At 46.5% G+C, this 20,630-nt stretch overlaps 1 protein-coding gene across 1 annotated transcript in view; it reads right to left on the bottom strand.

Annotated features, from left to right (window-relative positions):
* Positions 1–16,679, bottom strand: part of GRIN1 (glutamate ionotropic receptor NMDA type subunit 1) — a 64,572-nt gene extending 47,893 nt beyond the window's left edge. The window contains exons 1-3 of the mRNA XM_026658481.1: positions 16,449–16,679; positions 11,169–11,303; positions 2,301–2,477 (exon numbers count right to left, since the gene is read on the bottom strand). Of these exons, the coding sequence (XP_026514266.1) occupies positions 2,301–2,477; positions 11,169–11,303; positions 16,449–16,679 (543 nt within the window). The remainder of the gene's footprint in view (positions 1–2,300; positions 2,478–11,168; positions 11,304–16,448) is intronic.
* Positions 16,680–20,630: the final 3,951 nt, after the last annotated feature.

Genomic DNA, 20,630 nt, shown 5'->3' with positions numbered 1-20,630 from the left:
GTCTATAGCAGCAGGGGATGTCATGTATTCAGCTCGAACACAGTGCAGGCCACCACATAGACCTCCACCCCCACCCCATGCTCTCAGTGGCTCTCCTTCACAAGTGATGACACAGAACTGGGGCAGTACCCCTGGGGCCTAAGAGGACACAAAGTACCAGAATATGGCCGTGAGTGAGTGTCATGTTCTTTTGCTGATCCAAAGGACAGTGCAGGAAACAGCAGGGAGTGGGGGAACTGAGAGAGAATAGTACAGGTTGTGGACATGGAAGTTGTAGGGTGAGTCTAGGGACACGAACACATTGACTCAGAATAAGGGTGGCAGTGACTCTTCCAAAGCCGTCAGTACTGGAGGGCAGGAACATAATGAGGAGGGTGGGTTGGACCCAGTGGAGGAGGTCTGAGATAAAATGCCATTCCAAGTCAGAGTCTGAGTCAGCGCTACTCACCGAGAACAGAGTAAGCAGCAATTTTTGCCAGTAGCAAGAATCCCCAACAGCTGGAGACGGGACACTAGATGGGGAGGGCTTTGAGTTACTACCAAGAATTCTTTCCCAGATGTCTGGCTGGTGGGTCTCACCCACATGCTCAGGGTCTAACTGATCATCATATTTGGGGTTGGGAATTTCCCCCCAGGTCAGATTGGCAGAGACCCTGGGGGGTTTTCACCTTCCTCTGCAGCATGAGGCAAGGGTCACTTGCAGGTTTAAATTAGTGTAAATGGTGAATTCTCTGTCACTTGAAGTCTTTAAGCCATGATTTGAGGACTTCAGTAACTCAGCAAGAGGCTAGGGGTCTATTTCAGGATTGGGTGAGGCCTGCGATGTGCAGGGGGTCAGACTAGATGATCATGATGATCCCTTCTGACCTTAACGTCTACGAGTCTCTGAGACTTGTGCTGCAGCAAGGAACCCTTGGGCTTCCTATTCGGGGGAAATGTTTGACTCTACGAGCCATTTGGGCCATGGAAGAAACGGCCAGAGGACCCATCAGTGGGATACCCCATGCTGAGAGCATGCACCCATCTCTCAGGCATGGCCCACAGGTAGCTGGTCCGCTGCAGAAGTAGGCATGTGCTAGATGAGCCAGAAGAGGTGCCTCCCAACTCAAAGGTCTCTCTGATTCTAAGCAGACTCACCAAGCAATGTCTGCAGCTGTGTCTGCCAATCAACAACCCACTCTGCCACATCTGGCTGGCCGCCCAGCACCTGCTGCTATGTCTAGATCCTAAAAATTACAGGTGTTGCCAGTGATACATGGCAGGCTCCAGAGGCACCACGCACAGGGATTGCCCGGTAGGCAGGAAGTGTAGCTGCTTTACAAGGTTTCTCTGGGAAGCTCCCACAGTGTGAGAGGCTTGGATGTTTCCTACCTGAAACGGACCCGAGACTGTTACCTCGTACCCCTGAGTGCGGGTGAGAACTATCACTTCCACCATCCAGTCATGGAGGAGGCTCCGCATCTTCTAGTTAAAAAATTTCCCTTCAAACTGCTCAGAGGAAGCGTGCAGTCGAGGGGCTTCCTGTCTTGTATGTGCCTGCTCAGTTTTAACCTTAGGAACAGAGCTGTCCTATTGGCCCAGGCTCCCACTAGCCGCAGATGACTCAGACATGCCCACGCTGGACGTAGCTATCTGCCCCCTTGCTTAACACTGAAAATGGGGGCAGTGCACCTGCTCTCAGAAGCCACAAACTTACTCTCATTTTCAGCATGGGGCATGTCAGGAAAGTGTGTTTAGCATGTGCTTCAATGAAGATGGGGTAGGGCCTATAATGACAGCCAAAGAGCCGAGAGCTGTGTAGAGAGGGCGCTTTCTACCTCTGTGCAGTAACACACTGACTGCCCTTTCCCTCCTAAGCCACAAAGCAAGTGCCAATTAGCCAATTAAAAAGCTGCTCTTCTGGCTCGGTTTGGTAATTAGCGTTGCCAAGTCTGCATTGTATACCCTAGGGAAGCGTCAAAGGGGAGAGGTGCTTTTCCTAAGCTGTGCGATTGGTTCTCTCCCTAGGTGGGAATCGCCCGGGCGAAGTATTTGCAGAGCTCCAGGTTATTCTTCCCTTCATTTTGTAGTTGATTTACACGTAGGAGATTTCGACCATGGCAAAGCAAGTGAAATGAATAAAGTACAAAGTTCTGTCAGGTACTAGTCAGACACTGTTGATGCTTTAAGCATAATGTTAGCCATGTTACAATGGAAAGAAAAGGTGTTTTACATACAGAAATCTACATACATACAACAGCCTGAGACTTCTAGTTTTGTTGTTTTTTAACAAAATTACATGACAATGTTTAGATACTGACCTTGGATTCTCTCTCTTCCAGGAGCGTCTCCAGCTTCTTCTGTGCAGCGCGACCCTCGTGGTCATCACTGACTATTAGTATGATGTGATTCCAGTTGTACACTCGCATCATCTCAAACCAGACATTGGACTGGTGAGAGTACGGTGGGACAGTGCGCAGGAAGGACAGGTGGATGCTCTGCAAGGAACAACAAAGGATAAACATAGACTTTTGCAGCTCATTCTTGCAGAGACAGGTCTCATTGACCAATCAGTTCCACAAGTCCTGGGCAAGGATCAGAAGTCGAGCAACACAGGAAGTTCTGGTGACCCTGAAATATAGGTCTTTGGGTCTCAAGTCTTTAATTGGCCTCTATACTCTGAAATTCCCTTTTTTTGGCTCTGATTTCTAGCTCTGATTTCAGACACTCTTGTTTTGTGGGGTTAGTCCAGTGCCTGGGGAGGTCGAATGTGTGGCCTAGAAGAAGCAGAGCTGACCTTGTTATTCGTTGTCAATAACATTCAGTGTGTGCTTAGCCCTTTTTTCTGATGGTAAATTGTGACAGATAACAGCTTCTTCTAAGCAAGCACATTTATTTTTAAGGTAAAAGCATCACAAATAAAACATATAAAAACAATAAAAGAACCTACACACATGTTAAGTGCTTACCAGGGTCACCTATCAGTTTTATGGGACTTAGTAGGTCACGGTCTTTCAACCCTTCCACAGATTGCCCTTCCCCCACTTGGAAAGAAGGTCCTATCCTTTTGCTGGATCAGAAAGCAGGCCCAGAGTCAGTTTAAATGCAGGCTATTTGTCCAAAAGTCCTTCTGCTTCACCCCTTCTGCTTTTAAAGCCATAATATCCTTTCCCCAAAGCAAAGAATACAGGATATCTAACAACACACCCTAAGCCAACCCCAACCCTTCCTGAGTCTAGATAGAAATCTTTCTTGTACATACAGCAAAGGCTGTCACACCAGGAACTTGAACACAGATTTCACACCTTGGGAGCATTTGATGGGATTTCATGACATGGGGCTTAATTATTGTTTTAGGAGTCCCAGTGTCTCTCCAGTCAATGAATGACTACCACCTTCTGCTCCAAGCGGCAATCCAGTGGGTCTGCCCCTGAGAGGGTGCAGCAAGACACGTACACAGTAGTTTGCTTGGAAAGCAGAAGGAGTGATCAGACCCTATCAGTTAGGGCCACACCTGCAAGTGACTGTGGAGCCAACATGCAAATAGGGTGTCTGACAGGGAAGGGGGGATCCCTGCTGCCAGTATCCAAGAGGAATTATGTTATCTTCCCAGTATATGCAGACAAATTCCTGGAGAGAGTGGGGGTGAGACAGCCTCCTTCTCCAGGAGAAGGACGAGACCTACTGACATGAAGAGAAATCTATGACACCCACCCAAGGGTGGGAAATGCCCAAGAAATGTGTATGACAGCTACTTGGGAGACGTCAAAGGTAGCTCCAGCCAGGAAGAAGGGGGAATGTCTTCCCACAATCAATGACTGCCTGATGGTCTGTGAAAATGTATAAGACCCTGAGATGAGTGGAGGAAAAATTGCTGCACACCCTGACTCAGTATGTGAGGATCAAAAGTCCACCCTGGTGGAGTGGGGGTATCAATACACTTCCCCCCAGATAAGCTGGGATTGTATGTAACCTTTCTAGGGGGAGAGGTTGTGATGCCATGCAGTATCTTTGGGGTCCACTGCTTTAAATGAATGGTTCCTGTATGATTGTGTCCTACTCCATGGGGCAGGGCTGCACAGCTCCTCCAGGAACCACAAACAGTGGATGGGGATTAAGGCAAATCAGCCATGTTGGAACCCCCAATATAGGCACCATTTCCTGCGCAGGCTCATGCATACTGGTTCAAACTGGATTTCCAGAGACCAACTGACAAAGGAAGGACTTTGTACAAATAACTGGAGTGCAAACTGACCCAGACTCTTTGTTCTGATCCAATAAATGGCCAAGACCTGCTGTCCAAGGGTGCCCCAATCCTCATGGAAGGGCTGAACCTACCAGGGCCCCTTGAGACTCTGGGCTGATCTATGGTAAGCTTTTAGCCTGCATATAGGAACCTTTATTGTTTTTACGAACATAGGAATAGCCATCTCAGACCAAAGGTCCATCTAGGCCAGTATCCTGTCTGATGACCATAGCTAATGCCAGGTGCTTCTGAGGGAATGAACACAACAGGTAATCATCGCGTGATCCATCCTGTCATCCACTCCCAGCTTCTGGCAATCAAAGGCTAGGGACACCCAGAGCATGGGGTTGCATCCCTGACCATCCTGTCTAATAGCCATTGATAGACCTGTCCTCCATGAACTTATCTAGTTCTTTTTTTTAACCCCATTATAGTTTTGAACTTCACAACATCCCTTGGCAACGAGTTCCACAGATTGACTGTGCGTTTTGTGAAGAAATACTTCCTTTTGTTTGTTTTACACCTATTAATTTCATTGGGTGACCCCTGGTTCTTCTGTTATGAGAAGGAGTAAATAACATTTCTCTATTCACTTTCCCCACATCAGTCATGATTTTATAGACCTCTATCATATCCCCTCTTAGTCCGCTCTTTTCCAAGATGAAAATACCTCATTTTTTTAATCTCTCATCATACAGAAGCTGTTCCATACCCGTAATCATTTTGTTGCTCTTCTTGGTACCTTTTCCAATTCTGATATATCTTTTATGCGATGTGGAGACCAGAACTGCATGCAGTATTCAAGGTGGGGGAATACCATGGATTTATACAGTGGCATTATGATATTTTCTGTCTTATTATTGATCTCTTTCCTAATGGTTCCTAACACTCTGTTAGCTTTTTTGACTGCTGCCGCACATTGAGTGGATGTTTTCAGAGAACTATTCACAATGACTCCAAGATCTCTTTCTTGAGTGGCAACAGCTAAATTAGACCCCATCGTTTTGTATGCATAGTTGGGATTATGTTTTCCAATGTGCATCACTTTGCATTTATCAACACTGAATTTCATCTGCCATTTTCTTGTTTCAGTCACCCAATTTAGTGAGACCCACAGTCTGTTTTGGGCTGAACTATCTTGACTAATTCTGTATCATCTGCAAATTTTTCCACCTCACTGTATAGCCCTTTTTCCAGATCATTTATGAATATGTTGAATAGGACTGGTCCTAGAACAAACCCCTGGGGGACACCACTATTTACCTCTCTCCATTCTGGAAACTGACCATTTATTCCTACCCTTTGTTTCCTATCTTTTAACCAGTTACCAATCCATGAAAGGACCTTCCCTTTTATCCCATGACAGCTTACTTTGCTTAAGAGCCTTTGGTGAGGGACCTTGTCAAAGGCTTCCTGAAAGTCCAATTACACTATGTCCACTGGATCACCTTTGTCCACATGCTTATTGACCCCCTCAAAGAATTCTAAGAGATTGATGAGGCATGATTTTCCTTTACAAAAACCATGTTGACTCTCCCAACAAATTGTATTCATCTCTGTGTCTGATCATTCTGTTCTTTACTATAATTTCAACTAGTTTGGTGTCACATGATCTGTCCCCCAGTCATCTGGTATAGAAGCTGGTATAGAACAGCTAGTAGTTCTGCATTTTCATATTTGAGTTCCTTCAGAACTCTTAGGTGAAGACCATCTGGTCCTGGTGACTTATTACTGTTTAGTTTATCAATTTGCTCATAAACCTCCCCTATTGGCACCTCAATCTGGGACAGTTCCTCAGATTTGTCACAGGAATCTCCCTCACATCCTCTGCAGTGAAGACTGATACAAAGAATTCATTTAGCTTCTCTGCAATAGCCTTATCTTTCTTGAGTGCTCCTTTAGCACCTTGATCTTCCAGTGGCCCCATTGAGTATTTTGCAGGCTTCCTGCTTCTGATGTACTTAAAAATATTTTTTTAAATTACTGGTCTGATTAGAGCTCGTCAAAAGGGTTTGAACAACATTTTTTAAAATTGAAAAGTGACCGTTTTTTGGAAATCAACATTTTTGCAAAACATGGTCCACTTTCAAAAATGTTCATGCCAGTTTTAAATTATGTTATGATTGTTTTGACTTTTTTTTATAATTTCCATTATCATTTTTCTGATTTTCCTTTCTTTTCTTTTTCCTTTTTCCTCTTGCCTTTCATTTTCCAGTGATTTTTGGAAAAAATATTAAAAAATGATTGGGAAAAAAGAGGAAAAACTCAGGATAAGAGAGGAAAGGAAGAAATAAGGAAAAACTGAAAATGAAACACAATAAACAAAAACAGTCTAAAAAAAGCATTTTAAAAATTTCACCAAAAAATGAAAAAATAAAAAACGTAGTGTCTTTCAAACTCTGAGAAATGTAAACATTTGGAATTTCATTTTTTTAATGAAACTGTTTTCCCATTTTTCAGCCAACTCTAGGTCTGATATTGACTGCCTGTACAACCTTAATTCAGCTCCCTGGTGTGTATGAATGAGGCAAAGATTTCAGGGAAAAAAGAGTATGTGATCATGTCATTAAAGACTGTATCATAATGAATACATACAAGTTGGACCAACTTAAGGTTGCACAGACAACCTTGATTCTTGAATTTGCTAATTTCTGAGTGCTTGACATTGCAACCTTACCTTGCTTTTCACATCGTTTTTTTTAATGTCATTTCCCACATTTTAAAAATACATCAAAAATGTTACAAAATGAAACTATCATGATGGTGAAGCATATTGACTCCCCCTGCATACTTCATCAGCAGGACTGGGATCTTTAGATCCACAGCACAGGCCCCTGTTAACAGGGTAACTGGTAGCAATAGACACTGTTCTCTTTAGGCTTGGCAGAATTTGGGTTTTTTTATATAATTTTTGCAGATATCAGTGTTTGTTTTTAAGCTTTATTTTTTATTTTTATTGATTTAAATCTCCACGGTTATGGGAAATTGGGGGAGGAGTCAGACAATTATTTAATAACAGTAACATTGAGATTCAAAAAGTTAAAGCTTTGAAACTGTTAAAGCACAAACTGTCAACATCACGTCAAAATACACAAAATAAATAGCTTAAATGAATGAATCAGACCTGTTTTTACTGTTCAATCACCAGGCCATTTGTAGCAATTCAAAAGTCGAAATCACTGGATTTTGACTAATAAATTCTCAAGCAGCACGTTTCTTACTTTGCCTCTCTGTAAATGTAGATTATTATTGATAGAAATATTTGTGTGTGTGGGAGGGGTGTGAACTTAACATTTAGAGACACGCCCATTGTCAGTGGGTTTCACTGCTCTTGGCTGTGAAATAGTGGTGAGACTAAGGGCAGGTCTACACTAGAAGCGCTACATCAGTCCAGCTGCACCGCTGTAGCGCGTCTGGTGAAGCCGCTCTATGATGAGGGAAGAGCGCTCTCCTGTCAGAATAATTACTCCACCGCCGCGAGAGGCAGAAGCTACGTTGACAGGAGAGCATCTCCCACCGACATAGCGCCGGTGTGGACAGCGCTTAGGTTGCTGTAACTTGTGTTGCTTGGGGGGGGGGTGTCTTTTTCACACCCCTGGGTGACGTAAGTTAGATCAACTTAAGCAGTCATGTAGATCTGTCCTCAGGACTTCTGGGTTCCATTCCAGACTTTGGAGGGGAGTGTTCTCTAGTGGTCACAGACCATTCTGCCCTAGTCTTCTCAAGTCTCTCCCTGTCCCCTTCCTCTTCCATCCTCGCTCCCATTCCTGTCTCTGTACCTCCTCATCCTTCCCACTCCCAGCGCCAGCTCCTAACTGCCCTCCCTCTGAGGCTTCCATCCCTCCTCTCCCACCCTGCTTCTTGCCCCCGTTCCTCTCTTTTGCACTCAAGGCAGGCTGCTCCTCCCTCCCCTTCTCTCTGCCTGCCCTGGACCCAGCAGGGGGAGCATTGAGAGCACAGGAGAGGCAATTCCCTGCTCTCAGCCCTGGCACCTGACCTCTCCCAGCTGCCAGGAGGAGCAAAGGAAGGGAAAGTCCTGGTCAGCTCCAGAATGGTGCCAACGGAGTGGCTCTGTGGGGATGGTGCATGCACAGGCCAGTCACACACAGGAGCGGCAAGGGGCTGGAGCATGCCCAGCGCATATGGAATCGGAGAATTTAGCTGCCAAACTAACAAGTCTGTACTGAGCACATGCAAATTGAGATTTTTCAGAAGCTCATAACGTGCCCCCAGTCGGCCAAATTTCACACGAACTCCAAAAGGCACCAGGTGGACTCTGTTGTCTAGTTTCAAACCTGTGCTACAAATCATGGATGCACTACAGCTTTTAAATGAAACCGGTATTATCATTTTGATTATGGGAAGAACAATGTGTTTTCCTCTAATCTCATTCTCAGAAAGGGCTGAACTGCTTTTGCTGAAACTTAAACAAACAAACAAACAACATATTAGCCTGAGACAGACACCTAGTAAGTTTCAGCCTGAACAGTTTCATTTTGGCAACTGAAAACAGGGTCTTATAATGGAAGTGTCAAGTCATCTTAACTATAGTTGCTGCTATAATAAACATCATTCATTGCAGTGAGTATTAGCTCTGCTGAGAAAAAAACCCCTAGACTGATGTATAAGTGAATATCCCTCTATCCCTGGCATCAGTTGCACGATTAAAATGCCTTTTTAATTGGCAGGACCCCTCCTAACCCATATGGGATGTCCTTGAGGCTGGCATGGATACAGGTACCCCATCACCTCTCCAGCTGTAACACCCCACACATTTCCTAGCCTCTGATAGCACTTTCCTCTGAAGTCCACGCAATTCCCAATTTTCAACATCACCCATGTCTCTTCTCCTGTCCTAACAGCATCAGGCAGGCACCACGCCGGGCAGTGAAGTCTGACCAGTGCTCCCATCACAAGCTATTCAGCATTACTGTAGACTCAGCACTCATTAGCCGGAAGCACCAAAGTATCCAGCTGTCCCTTGCTGACAATTCTCCCCCATGACTTTATCACATCCCAGATTCTGGTGCCTACGGACGCTCTTGGATCAGTGTTAACGGACACCACTGCAACCCTGCTTATGGCAGCTGTACTAAACTTTAACCAGTGCTCTGAAGAATTAAGGTTGTCCACAGAACTGTTACAAGATGGGTAGTGGCAATATAGCGCCCCACCCTGCCCGTCACTGGGGCTCACCTTTGGGGTATTTCAGTCTCCAGCATTAATCAGGCTTGGCCGTGGTTTTTCGACTGAAGTTGCTAACCAGGTAGCAATTGAGATAATGGGGGAGGGGTTTTTTTGCAGGGGGAGGAATTGGGGTTTATTTGAGGACACATGGCCTGTTGCAACTGGCTGAGAACATTCACTCCTTACCCGTAGATCCAGGCCTGGCTCCATAGCTCAAGGGTTAGTGAATTGGTCTTGTAAACCTGGGGTCGTGAGTTGAACTTTCACTGGGGCTTGGGTAGCAGTTTGCGGGGGAGGGATAGCTCAGTGGTTTGCGCATTGGCCTACTAAACCCAGAGTTGTGAGTTCAAGCCTTGAGGGGGGGCATTTAGGGATCAGGGCAAAAATCTGTCTGGGGATTGGTCCTGCTTTGAGCAGGGGGGTTAGACTAGCTGAGGTCCCTTCCAATTCTATGACCAGCCTTCAGATGTGAGTGACAAGAGATGTGCATTGAGCTTCTGCTCTTTCATTTCATGTGAATCTGTTGCTCCTCCCCGATTGAACTTTGGAATGTGGATGAAATGGCTATTTTTGCATTGAAATTTGCATCAGCAAATGTTCAAATTTTCCAGGCAAAAGCCATCAGCATATGAAATATGGACTCTTTTGAGCTTTGAAATAGACTCATTTTTACTCAATACATTTAGCACTGTTCTACCTGAAAATGGGTCCAGCTTCAGGTTTGTAATACCATGAGAATCTCACCGCCCTTCTGCAAGGACTCTGGGGGATGCCTTTGCTTTTACAAAAGAACGACATTGTACAAGGTCAGCCCTGAAGTGAGGAGTGTCTGATGAAGGAGCCACCCACCACACTGCCCCGCACGTGGCCATAAGCATCAAATTCACCTCTCTGCAGAGGGCAGCACGAAGCCTAGGCAAGGCACACTTACATCCTCGAAATAGGGGGGGTGTCAGACATGAACGGCACCTAGCCCTTGCCTGGCCCTCTGCCAGGGAGTGAATCTCACCCCAAAGTGAATGGACCTCTTCCTTTCACAGGGACAGGGACTGTACTTTGGAACTTGACTTGCTATTTCTTAGCTGCTGGGCAGGCTGGGTGTTATTTCAAACCAGAGGAGAACTAACATCATCGGTGTTACCCTCCAATCACACACAGACTGAACAAATCCAAACAACCTTGAAGACCAAAAGAGCTCCTGCCAAATGGATAGACAGTATTAGGGTCCTCCTCCATCTCTGCAGTTCCTCCAGCATCCAGGGACCACCCAGGAGGCTCCTGGCTGTCATTAGTCAGCAGTTCAGGAGCTAGTTCTTGCATTTGATTTAGCTAAAGAGCTGTGAATCCAGCAGCCTGACAGAGAAACACTGCAGAAATGATCCAGCGATATGTAGGTCAACATTGTGAGATATCAAAACCAATGAATTCAGAGAGAGCCAGAGTAGGAGAGAAAAAGTGAGAGTTATCAGATCAATCTGGAGAGGATAGATAGATAGATAGATAGATAGATAGATAGATAGATAGAGGGGGTGTATGGGGATAGATAGATAGATAGATAGATAGATAGATAGATAGATAGATAGATAGATAGATAGATAGATAGATGGAGGGGGTGTATGGAGATAGATAGACAGATAGATAGACAGATAGATGTATTCTGGAGAAAGTAGTGCAGAAATCATTAGTCACTTCTGATGGACGTTCTTCATTTATACCACATATATGAGATATGTACTAGGAAACATGCATCAGTTACCTTATCAGAATATATAGACATGCGTGTTGTCAGACCAATGACAGGAATCCTGTAGAAGCCAGCTGTGTATGATACAGGTGTTGGTGTTAGGTGATCATTTGGAGCAGGTGGGTGACTAACTAATATTGCATAGACCTGTAGGACACAGGATACACGATACAAACATTATTTCATAGGAGCAGAATGAGCATGAAATGTGAATTTCCTTTTCTTTTCTGTACATTAAGTAGCCAAGTGCTAACCTGGTCATGGCATTCAAACAACAGGAGATATACATAATAAAACAATGCATAAGCAACACATGTCATGAGGTGGTTCGGTAGATGGAGGAAGGCGTGTATGAAAAGGCTGCCTCTTCCCTTAGACTGAAGCCCTGGCCATTAGGAAGAGATGGGTCTGTTTGGGGTTTCATCTTAATGGAAATGCACTGCTTGGCTGCTTGGCAAGCTAAGCCAATAACTCTCGTGGATTACAGATTAAAGAGAAACATCTCTCTTACAGTCACACTATGTAATGCGATTTATTTAACCACACATTTAATACTCAACTCTAATTCCCCTCTGAGGACTATTACAAACAAAGTGGTCAGCTGGGATTCCATGAGAGCGAGCGAGCGAGAGACAGACAGAGAGGGAGAGGGAGTCACAACACAGAACAAATCAGCCAGCTGTCTGCTAAGCGTGCACACAGCTCAAAAAGCAAAGGGAAGGGAGGGGAGGCACATGGGAGACTCCTCAGCACTCAGGTAAGGACATGAAGAAACATGGATAAAAATATGTCTCAGTTACTTTCTTTTCTCTCAGCAAAGCAGGGTTGATGTGATGGCCAATATGAAATCACTTGTACAGCCCCACGAATGTACCTGGCGCTTGACGAACAGTAGGCCAGCTCCCCAGCTGGTGTAAATGGGTGTAACTGCACTGAAGTCAGTGGCGTGAGACCAATTTGCACCAGCTGAGGATCTAGCCCATATGGTGAAACACATTTTCACATTCTCTGCCCCAAAGCATTTACAGCAGTGGTCCCCACATTTTTTACCTTGTGCCCCCCTGACCCCTGTCTGCACCCCCCCTGCACCCCAGAGCCAGGGCCAGAAGTGGGGCCATGGCTCTGGGAGGGGGGGACTGTCCAGCAGTAAGGGGGCCGAGGCTGGGGCCACCGCTGGAGGTGGGGGTGAGAGTCTGGCTGAGGCCGGCAGCCAGTGCCCCAGGTGCGGGGCCGGCAGCTGCGGCCGGGAGCAGAGCCCCAGGAGTGGGGCTAGCAGCCAGATCACCAGATGTGGGGCTGGCAGCTGGGACCCGAGGTGTGGGGCTGGCAGCTGGGGCCGGGGCCAGGAGCGGAGCTGGGTGGCATTCCCTCCCCACCCTCCGTAGGGGCTGGCCTGGGCCCCAGCCGTGCCCCCCCCAAACGTTCCTCCCTTCCTCCCTAAGGGGGCGTGCCCCACAGATTGAGGACCTCTATTTACAGTCTGAGGGTCTATCTATATTGCAGTCAGAGCTGTGACTGCAGCATGTGTAGACATACCCAAGCCAACTTTGATCGCCTTCTGCCTGGAAGAAACAGGTTTTGAGATGGGGTTTAAGGAAGGCAAGTGCACTTGCCGGAAACAGGGCGACTCTTGGGGGCAGCATGTTAGAAGGAGTGGAAGGAAGAGAGGAAGAAGGACTAAAGCAAGAGTACTGAGAGGAGCACAGGGTCTGAGCAGGGGAAGGGAAGCAGAGATGGGGCTGTAGGGCTGACAGGTGAGAGAGGAATTCATGCTGAGCGTAGTCAGGGGAGGGATCTAAGGCAGAGGGTTTGCTGGCTCGAGCTGGATGAGGGCGATGACATTAGCAGGCATTTTGGCTGGACTGATAGGAGAAGCAGGAGGACAGTCTAGAGTGGCAATGCTCAAGGCAAAAGGCCATCAAGATGTGGTCCTAGCAGGGAAAGAGTTTGGGAAGGAAGTGCTGGGACGGCGTTGAAGAGGGTCCAGCAGCAGGACACAGGGGAGACAGGATGTCGGGAGAGATGCCGAGGAAGAGGAGAGCCAGATTAAAGCCTGGGAGTCGGAAGGGACAGTGGAATTGTTAATGGGGATAGAAGTGAGGATGGGAGAGGGGGTGGGAGGGAGGGAAGACAAGAGAAGCAGCTCAGATGGGGGAGGCCGGGTGGCCGGGAGGAGGAGCGTTGTCACCAAGAGAGACGGATTAAAGGCAGACCCTCGCGGCACAGAGGGGCGAATGAGGAGCTGTGAAGCGGAGGCAAGCTGGGCGTGGTTCACGCCAGGGCAAAGTGGAACAGAGGCCGTAATCCTGCGAGGGGCAGAGCATCCTCGACGCCAGCCGGCTGCAATGGGAGCTGAGCGCAGCTAGCATTGTACATGGGCCAGCCCCAGGAGATGGGGAAAGCAGAGCGGGAGGGAGCGACTGACGGAGCGGAAAGCAGCACAGACCCAGGAGGAAATGGGGAAAGACACATCCCTTCCACACAGTTGGGAAGGGCCAGGGAGGAGTCAGAGGAATAGGGAGGCTGGCAGCTGCTCATGCTGGGCAGTTCAAGCGCTGGGATATCTCAGGGTCTGTCTGCACTGCAGTAAACCGCCCGTGACAGCTGACCATTGGCGCCGTTTTTACGAGTTGCCAGGGGGTGCTCGATCCCAGCTCCACCCCAGGCTCTGCCCCCCAAGTCCCCACCTCTGCCCCGCCCTGTTCTGCACCCCTCCCCTGAGTACACCCCACCCTCATGCCTCCACTACCTCCCAGCGCCTCCTGCATGCTGCTGAATACTGATCACAGGGGGCGGGAGAGGCTGGGAGGGAGGGGGAGGAGCTGATCGGGGGGGCTGCCGGTGGGTGCTCAGGGGCTGTGGGGCCTATGTAGCTGACTCTGGCTCCTGGGGCTCGGGCTGTGGGGCTATAACATTGCAGTGTAGACATTTGGGCTTGGGCTGGAGCCTGATCTCTGGGACCCAACCCCCCAAAGCCTGGCCACATGACCTCAGCACATTCAATGGGGAGATGCGGCGCATTATTTATGGCAGCTGCTAACATAAAATGGCCATTTTGCAAAAATTTCTTTCCAAAATTCTTCGCTGACACACTGAAATTCTGCTCATGCTTAAGGTCAAAGAATAAGAACGTTAACGTTACTAAAGGTGCCCCGTGCCAAGGCATAGGCCACCGCCCATTCCGTGGTATGCTGGGCCGAATAACCCACAGCTCTGGCATTTCTAAAGGGTGAGGAATATCACTGGGCCACATCTATGACAAGTTGACTATGAAACTATAGATATTAAGAGTTATTAAATTGCATCACTGGACAGTGTCATTCAGCACAGGGCTGGGAATGCAGCACACTCTTATTGGATATTCACGAGTCAAAAAATCTCCATTGTTTAAAATGAGCAAAAGTTGTCTCAGGGCAACCTGGGTGCAGAGGGCCAGACCAGGAGCACACACCTCTTAGCCCCACCTACAACCTCAAATAGGGTTTAAGTGAGAATTAAGAGGTGCATTGGCCTTTTCACAAGTGTGAAACTAACACATGTGATCAGGCAAATGATGAAACAATGCTGTCAGTGCACGATATACTGTCCTGCAGTATACACTGGTTCTCCATTTGTAAGGTAACTTCTCTTCATGTGCCAGTATATCTATGCCTGTATCTGTAATTTTCACTCTATGCATCTGAAGAAGTGGGTTTTTTACCCACGAAAGCTTATGCCCAAATAAATCTGTTAGTCTTAAAGGTGCCACCAAACTCCTCGTTTTTGTGGATCCAGACTAACACGGCTCCCCCCTGACACTTGTCCTGCAGTACTGCGCACTATTTATGCCTGCCCCATGTGGCAAGATTAATAAATTCCATCTTTTCAATTGATATTTAGCTATCATGATGATAGATCGATAGATCGATAGAAGGTGGGTGAGAGAGACAAGATTTCAAGCTACACAGAGCTCTTCTTCATGTCTGGGAAAGGTAATCAGAGTGTCACCGCTAAATATGAGCTGAAACAGCTTGTTAAGCATAAGGAATTAACACATGTTGCAAGAGACCATTCGAGATGAAGTGGACAATTATCACCTCTGTGGTCAGAGGACAAAGGAGGGTTGGGGGATCACATATTGTTGTAATAAGACATAAAACTAGCATCGCTACTGAGCCCATTTTTAAGGCCATGTTTATCTATGCACAGTGCTGCAGCCTAGCCGTATGCTGATAGGAGAGAGCTCTCCCGTCGGCATAAAAAACCCACCTCCATGAGCGGCATAAGCTCCGTGGTGGGAGAAGCTCTCCTGGTGACATAGCGCTATGCACATGAACTCTTATGCCGGTGTAACTTAGGTCACTCAGCGGGGTGCAATATTCACACCCCGAGCGACCTACGCTTTGCTGACATAGGCTGTAGTGTAGATATAGCCTCAGGGTCTAGCAAAGTTATGAATTTAAGCTCTCAGGCTCGTCTTTTGAAGGTGTTGTTCAGGGTTTCCTTTGAGGATGAGGACTGAAAGGTCGGATATGGAGGGATCGCTCTGTGAAAAGTGTTCACCATGAGTGACAGGGTGTTTTTATCTCTTATCATTATTCTGTGTGAGTTCATTCGAGAGCGTAGTGATTGTCTGGTTTCACCCTCCCAGTTGTTGTTGGCGCCTTTGATGCACTGGATGAGGTACACCACATGTGATAGGCATGTGTAGGACTCATGGTTCTTGAAAGGTGTCTTGTGGGAGGTGTTGATCGTTGTAGCAGTGGAGATATGGCTGCAGGTTTTGCAGCTGTTGTTCTGGCAGGGTCTGGTGCTGCTTTGAGTTGGTCTGTCCTGGCATGCAGGGAGCTTGCTTCTGATGATGAGCTTGGTGAGGTTGGGGCATTTTTTGAAGGCCAGAAGAAGGGGTTCAGGAAAGATTTTGCTCAGGATGGGGTCCCCATCAAGTATGGGTTTTAATTGTTTGATGATACCTCAGATGGGTTCCAGTGTGGGGCGATAGGTGACAACTAGGGGAGTGCAGTTGATGGAGGTTTTTCTTCTTCTCTGTATTAAAGCAGGTTCTCTTGGAATATTTGGGTGGCCCATTCCATGATGCTATCTACTTCTCTAGTAGAGAGTCCTTGTTTGGCAAAAGGTGGTTTTAAGTGTATTAAGATGTCTATCCCAGACTTTCTCCTCACAGCATATTCTGTGTATCTGAGTTCCTGGCTGTAGAGAACAGATTTCTTGGTGTGTTTGAGGTGGTGATGGTAGGTGTGGTGATAGTTTCTTGAATATAGTTGTCTGTAGGGTTTCATTGTTCAAGCTGACCATGGTGTCTAGGAAGTGGGTGCTGGTGTGGAAGTGTTCTAGAGAGAGTTTGATGGATGGGTGGTGGTTGTTGAGGTTGTGATGAAAATTTATGAGGAAGTTTAGGTCATCTGTCCTGAGGATGAATATATCATTGATGTATCTCAGGTATACCATTGGTTTAGTGCTGCATTTTTCCAAAAATTCTTCCTCAAGGTGAGCCATGAAGAAGGTGACATATTGGGGAGCCATTCTTTCCAAACCTGTTCTCACGGTTTGGAAAAGGTGTTGTTGACTGTAAAGGTGTTATGGGTGAGGATGTAATGGATGAGTTTGCCAATGTGTTTTGGGTGGATTTCTGAGTGTTGCCCATAGTTCTGTAGATATTGAAGGCAGGCAGTGATGTGTCACGGTGCGGGATGTTGGTGTATAGGGAGGTGACATCCATGATGGCAAAGATGCTGTTCTGAGGGAGGTTGTTAATATTGCAGAGTTTCTTGAGGAAATTGGTTGTGACCTGGAGGAAATTGGCCCTTTGTGTGGTGAGTCTGAGGACAGTTTCTATAAGTCCTGTTATTCCTTCAGTAAGAGTGCTGTGGTCAAGTATGATGGGCCTGCCTGGGTTCCCTTGTTTGCATGTCTTAGGAAACATGTAGAAGGTCCCTGGGGTGGCTTCATGGGGGATGAGGTTATAGAGTTTCTCTTGGAGTTTAGGGAAGGATTTGATTATATTGTTAAATTTCTGTGTGAATTGTGGTGTGAGGGTCGTCTTTGAGTCCTTTGTAGTAGGTGGTGCCAGAGAATTGTCGGTTGGCCTCATTGATGTTCTCCGTGGTGGCAGATGACAGAGCAAGAAGCAATGGTCTCAAGTTGCAGTGGGGGAGGTCTAGGTTGGATATTAGGAAACACTATTTCACTAGGAGGGTGGTGAAGCACTGGACTGGGTTCCCTAGGGAGGTGGTGGAATCTCCATCCTTAGAGGTTTTTAAGGCCCGGCTTGACAAAGCCCTGGCTGGGACGATTTAGTTGGTGTTGGTCCTGCTTTGAGCAGGGGATTAGACTAGATGACCTCCTGAGGTCTCTTCCAACCCTAATATTCTATGATTCTATGTAGTCATCATGGCTGAGGATGACAATGGCACCCCCTTTGTCTGCTGATTTGATCCCTATCTGGTGGTTGGATTTCAGGAACCAGATAGATAGATAGATAGATAGATAGATAGATAGATAGATAGATATTTTAAAGAACCTCAAATCCCTACTTGCATTCTAAATTACCCTCAAAACTGTGCCCTTTACCTGATTAGTACACATGAAAACAGCCCCTTTGCTGTTCTAATGAGCTATCTGCATAAATTTCTAAGGAAGGAAGTACCTTTTTCAGTGATGCAGCTATGTAAATTGTTCCTGGTGCAATCCAATGGTTCATGAACATTATCCTTCCTGCTGGTTTCTCCTTGCTTCTTTTGAATACGTCTTCTGTACATTTCTCTGACTTTCCTTGGCCTCCAGACATTTCCATAGTATTTGTTTGGAAAATTGGGCCATATCCAATTACTATTTGAACCAAAACGATCAGCTACTCTCCCCTCTGCTTCATTCACTCCATCCCCCACCCCGCCTCTCCCCCTCCCTCTGCAAATCCACCAGAGACAGCCCTGGGAGTACCTATGCTTAATTTTAAAAATTTAAAATGTCCAGGATATTATCTCTCTGTGTGTATATGTGTGCGTATGTGTTCATGTGTGTACATGTGTGTGTGTGTATATACACATGTATGTGCAGGAGTACATGTGTATAGATGTGCATGTGTGTACATATATTTGTGAAAAGTCTGTGGGTTGTTTAGGCAGAGAACCCAAGAACCCCCCAAAATGTGAAGCAAACGGAACACGGCAAAAATGAGCATTCAAAAAAATGTCCTTTGCAGAAGTTAGAACATATTTTACCTGAAAAAATAGATAGCAAATGTAATTGTGCCCTGCAGAGTTATTGTGCCAAAGGGATCTTAGTTCTGCTTTAACAGCCAGCCTCAATGCAGCCTTAACTACGGTGTCGGTACAGATGCCTCCATAGTCTGTGCAGAGCTCAGAGCCTTGCAGGCTGGGAGGAGCTTTTTTTATTTTGATGTTATTACCAGCTATACTAAGCTTCCTTTGTAAATTAAGAGATAAATGTGCAGACCCCCTTCCCCTGCCCCTTCAGTTATGGACAAGCAATAGGGCGCTTGTCTTTTGCAGCAATTAGAAATCAAGTGACAGTTGCAGAAGGGGAATTCCATGCCCTGTACTCAGCAAATAATAAAGAAAATCTCAGTAGCTGATGTTCTGGAGGTTAAATCCTTAATCTGCTCAGTTTCAAACTAGGGACAAATAAACAGCCTCCTACTAAATTCCCTAAATACAAGCACAGCTCCCTCTGTCCCTGCATTATGCGGCAGTAGCGGGAGTAATCCAGGCATCACTGCCAGGGAGGCTGGGCTGGATGAAGCATTGGCATTTGCCATGTCAGACAGCCCTGCCTGGCCTTTGGAAGATGGTGCAGTGGGATTCATGGGGGGAAGGGGGAGGGAAGAATGGAAAAATCCATTATTTGCTCAGCTCATGGTGTGAGTCAAGTGTGAACATGGAGCCCCAGAGGGTGTGACAGACTCAGCCGGCTTCCAAAAGCCCAGCCTCTCTGTGTAGATTTCCAGTGTGGGGAGGAAGGGGAGTTAAGCAAGAAAGTATACTGGTGTGTGTGTGAGTATGCGCATGTGTAAAAACTTTCTAACTCTAAGGGTAGGTAAGCTCTGGAATAAGCTTCCAAGGGAGGTTGTGGAATCCCTGTCATGGGGGGTTTAAGAACAGGTGGGACAAACACCTCTGGGATGGTCTCGGTTTACTTGGTCCTGACTCAGCACAGGGGGCTGGACTCGATGACCTCTCAAGGTCCCTTCCAGCCCGACATGTCTATGATTCTATGAGTGTTGCCAGTATGTGCATCAGCGAGTGTGACAGCGTGGGTTTGACAGAGAGATGTTTTAAAGGATTGATGTGTGGGATTTAATTAAATGCTTTCTTAACGCTGAAGGTTTATAGTGCCAGGCAGACAGCTTAAAGCACTTCTGCTTTGCAGTGATGCCAGGTCCTGTGTGTTGAGAATTGGTTTGTTTAATGTGTTATTTATGAGGCTCAGATATTTGAAAAAATCCTGTAGCTTTAATACCGGGCATGGGAGCAGGGTGTGTTGAAATGTGCATGTGTGTGCGCATGTGAGTACCATGTGTGAGAGGGTCTAAATGCTCTTATATAAAAAGCTGCAATGCAGTCAGATAAAGCTTCATTGGAATTCAGCGAGGCAGCAGCCTGTGGGGGAGGGGAGATCATGTCACACAAAATGAGGCCACCCGGAGCCATGTATGAGCACCGAGGCTCCACTCGGACACGGAGAGCGGCTGTCCCTGCCTGTGCCAGGGCCCTGCCTGGGTTTCACACAATCTCTGACACAAGAACACCAGGCACAGATGGTTGGAGCACCATTAGAATCACCATATTTAAAAATCAAGCAAACACAGGGCCTCCCCCCGCTCCTCCCCAGCCCTGCAGTGATTCATTTCTCCCCCAACATGGTGCAAATACTTGACTTATATGTTATGTTCCCTTTGATTTAATGGCGACGAAGGTCACAGTCAGTGTTTGCATTTGAAAATAAAGTCAAAAGATGGGTCAAACTGTTATCCATGGATGTATCCAGAAGTACCTTCATGCTGGTAACAAAAATCAAGGGCTGGGGCATTGTTCAGTTTACATATGAAATTCTCATAGTATCCTCTCCCATCTCGGCACCATTTCTTTATCCGTGTGACTCTGCTCATATTTATTTGCCAAATATATTCATGTTTTCATTTCTGAAGACCCAGATGGAAAATGTTTTGCATTTATTTCTCTTTAAGTAAAACTTTGCCTGAATATATCTCTGTATATAGCAAATCCACCCACAGCAAGAAAGAATATTAAGCCTCTCCATAGAAGATAGGAAAAAAATAGACAACTCTAGTTGGTGTTTTCGTTACCTACCTCTGAGGTTTTCCATAAAGGACGGTAAAAAGCATCCGAATTATTCCGAATGCTAGAGATTTATCTGTTGGTATGAACTGACTGCGCCTACAGCACATACACCATACACACACACATTGTACACACACAGACATACAAACACACA

The sequence above is a fragment of the Terrapene carolina genome, unplaced genomic scaffold (assembly GCF_002925995.2).
Source record: "Terrapene carolina triunguis isolate 2854851 unplaced genomic scaffold, T_m_triunguis-2.0 Scaffold449, whole genome shotgun sequence".
Lineage (NCBI taxonomy): Eukaryota > Metazoa > Chordata > Testudines > Emydidae > Terrapene > Terrapene triunguis.
The sequence above is the reverse complement of the archived record's forward strand: the minus strand, read 5'-3'. Positions and strand labels throughout refer to the sequence as shown.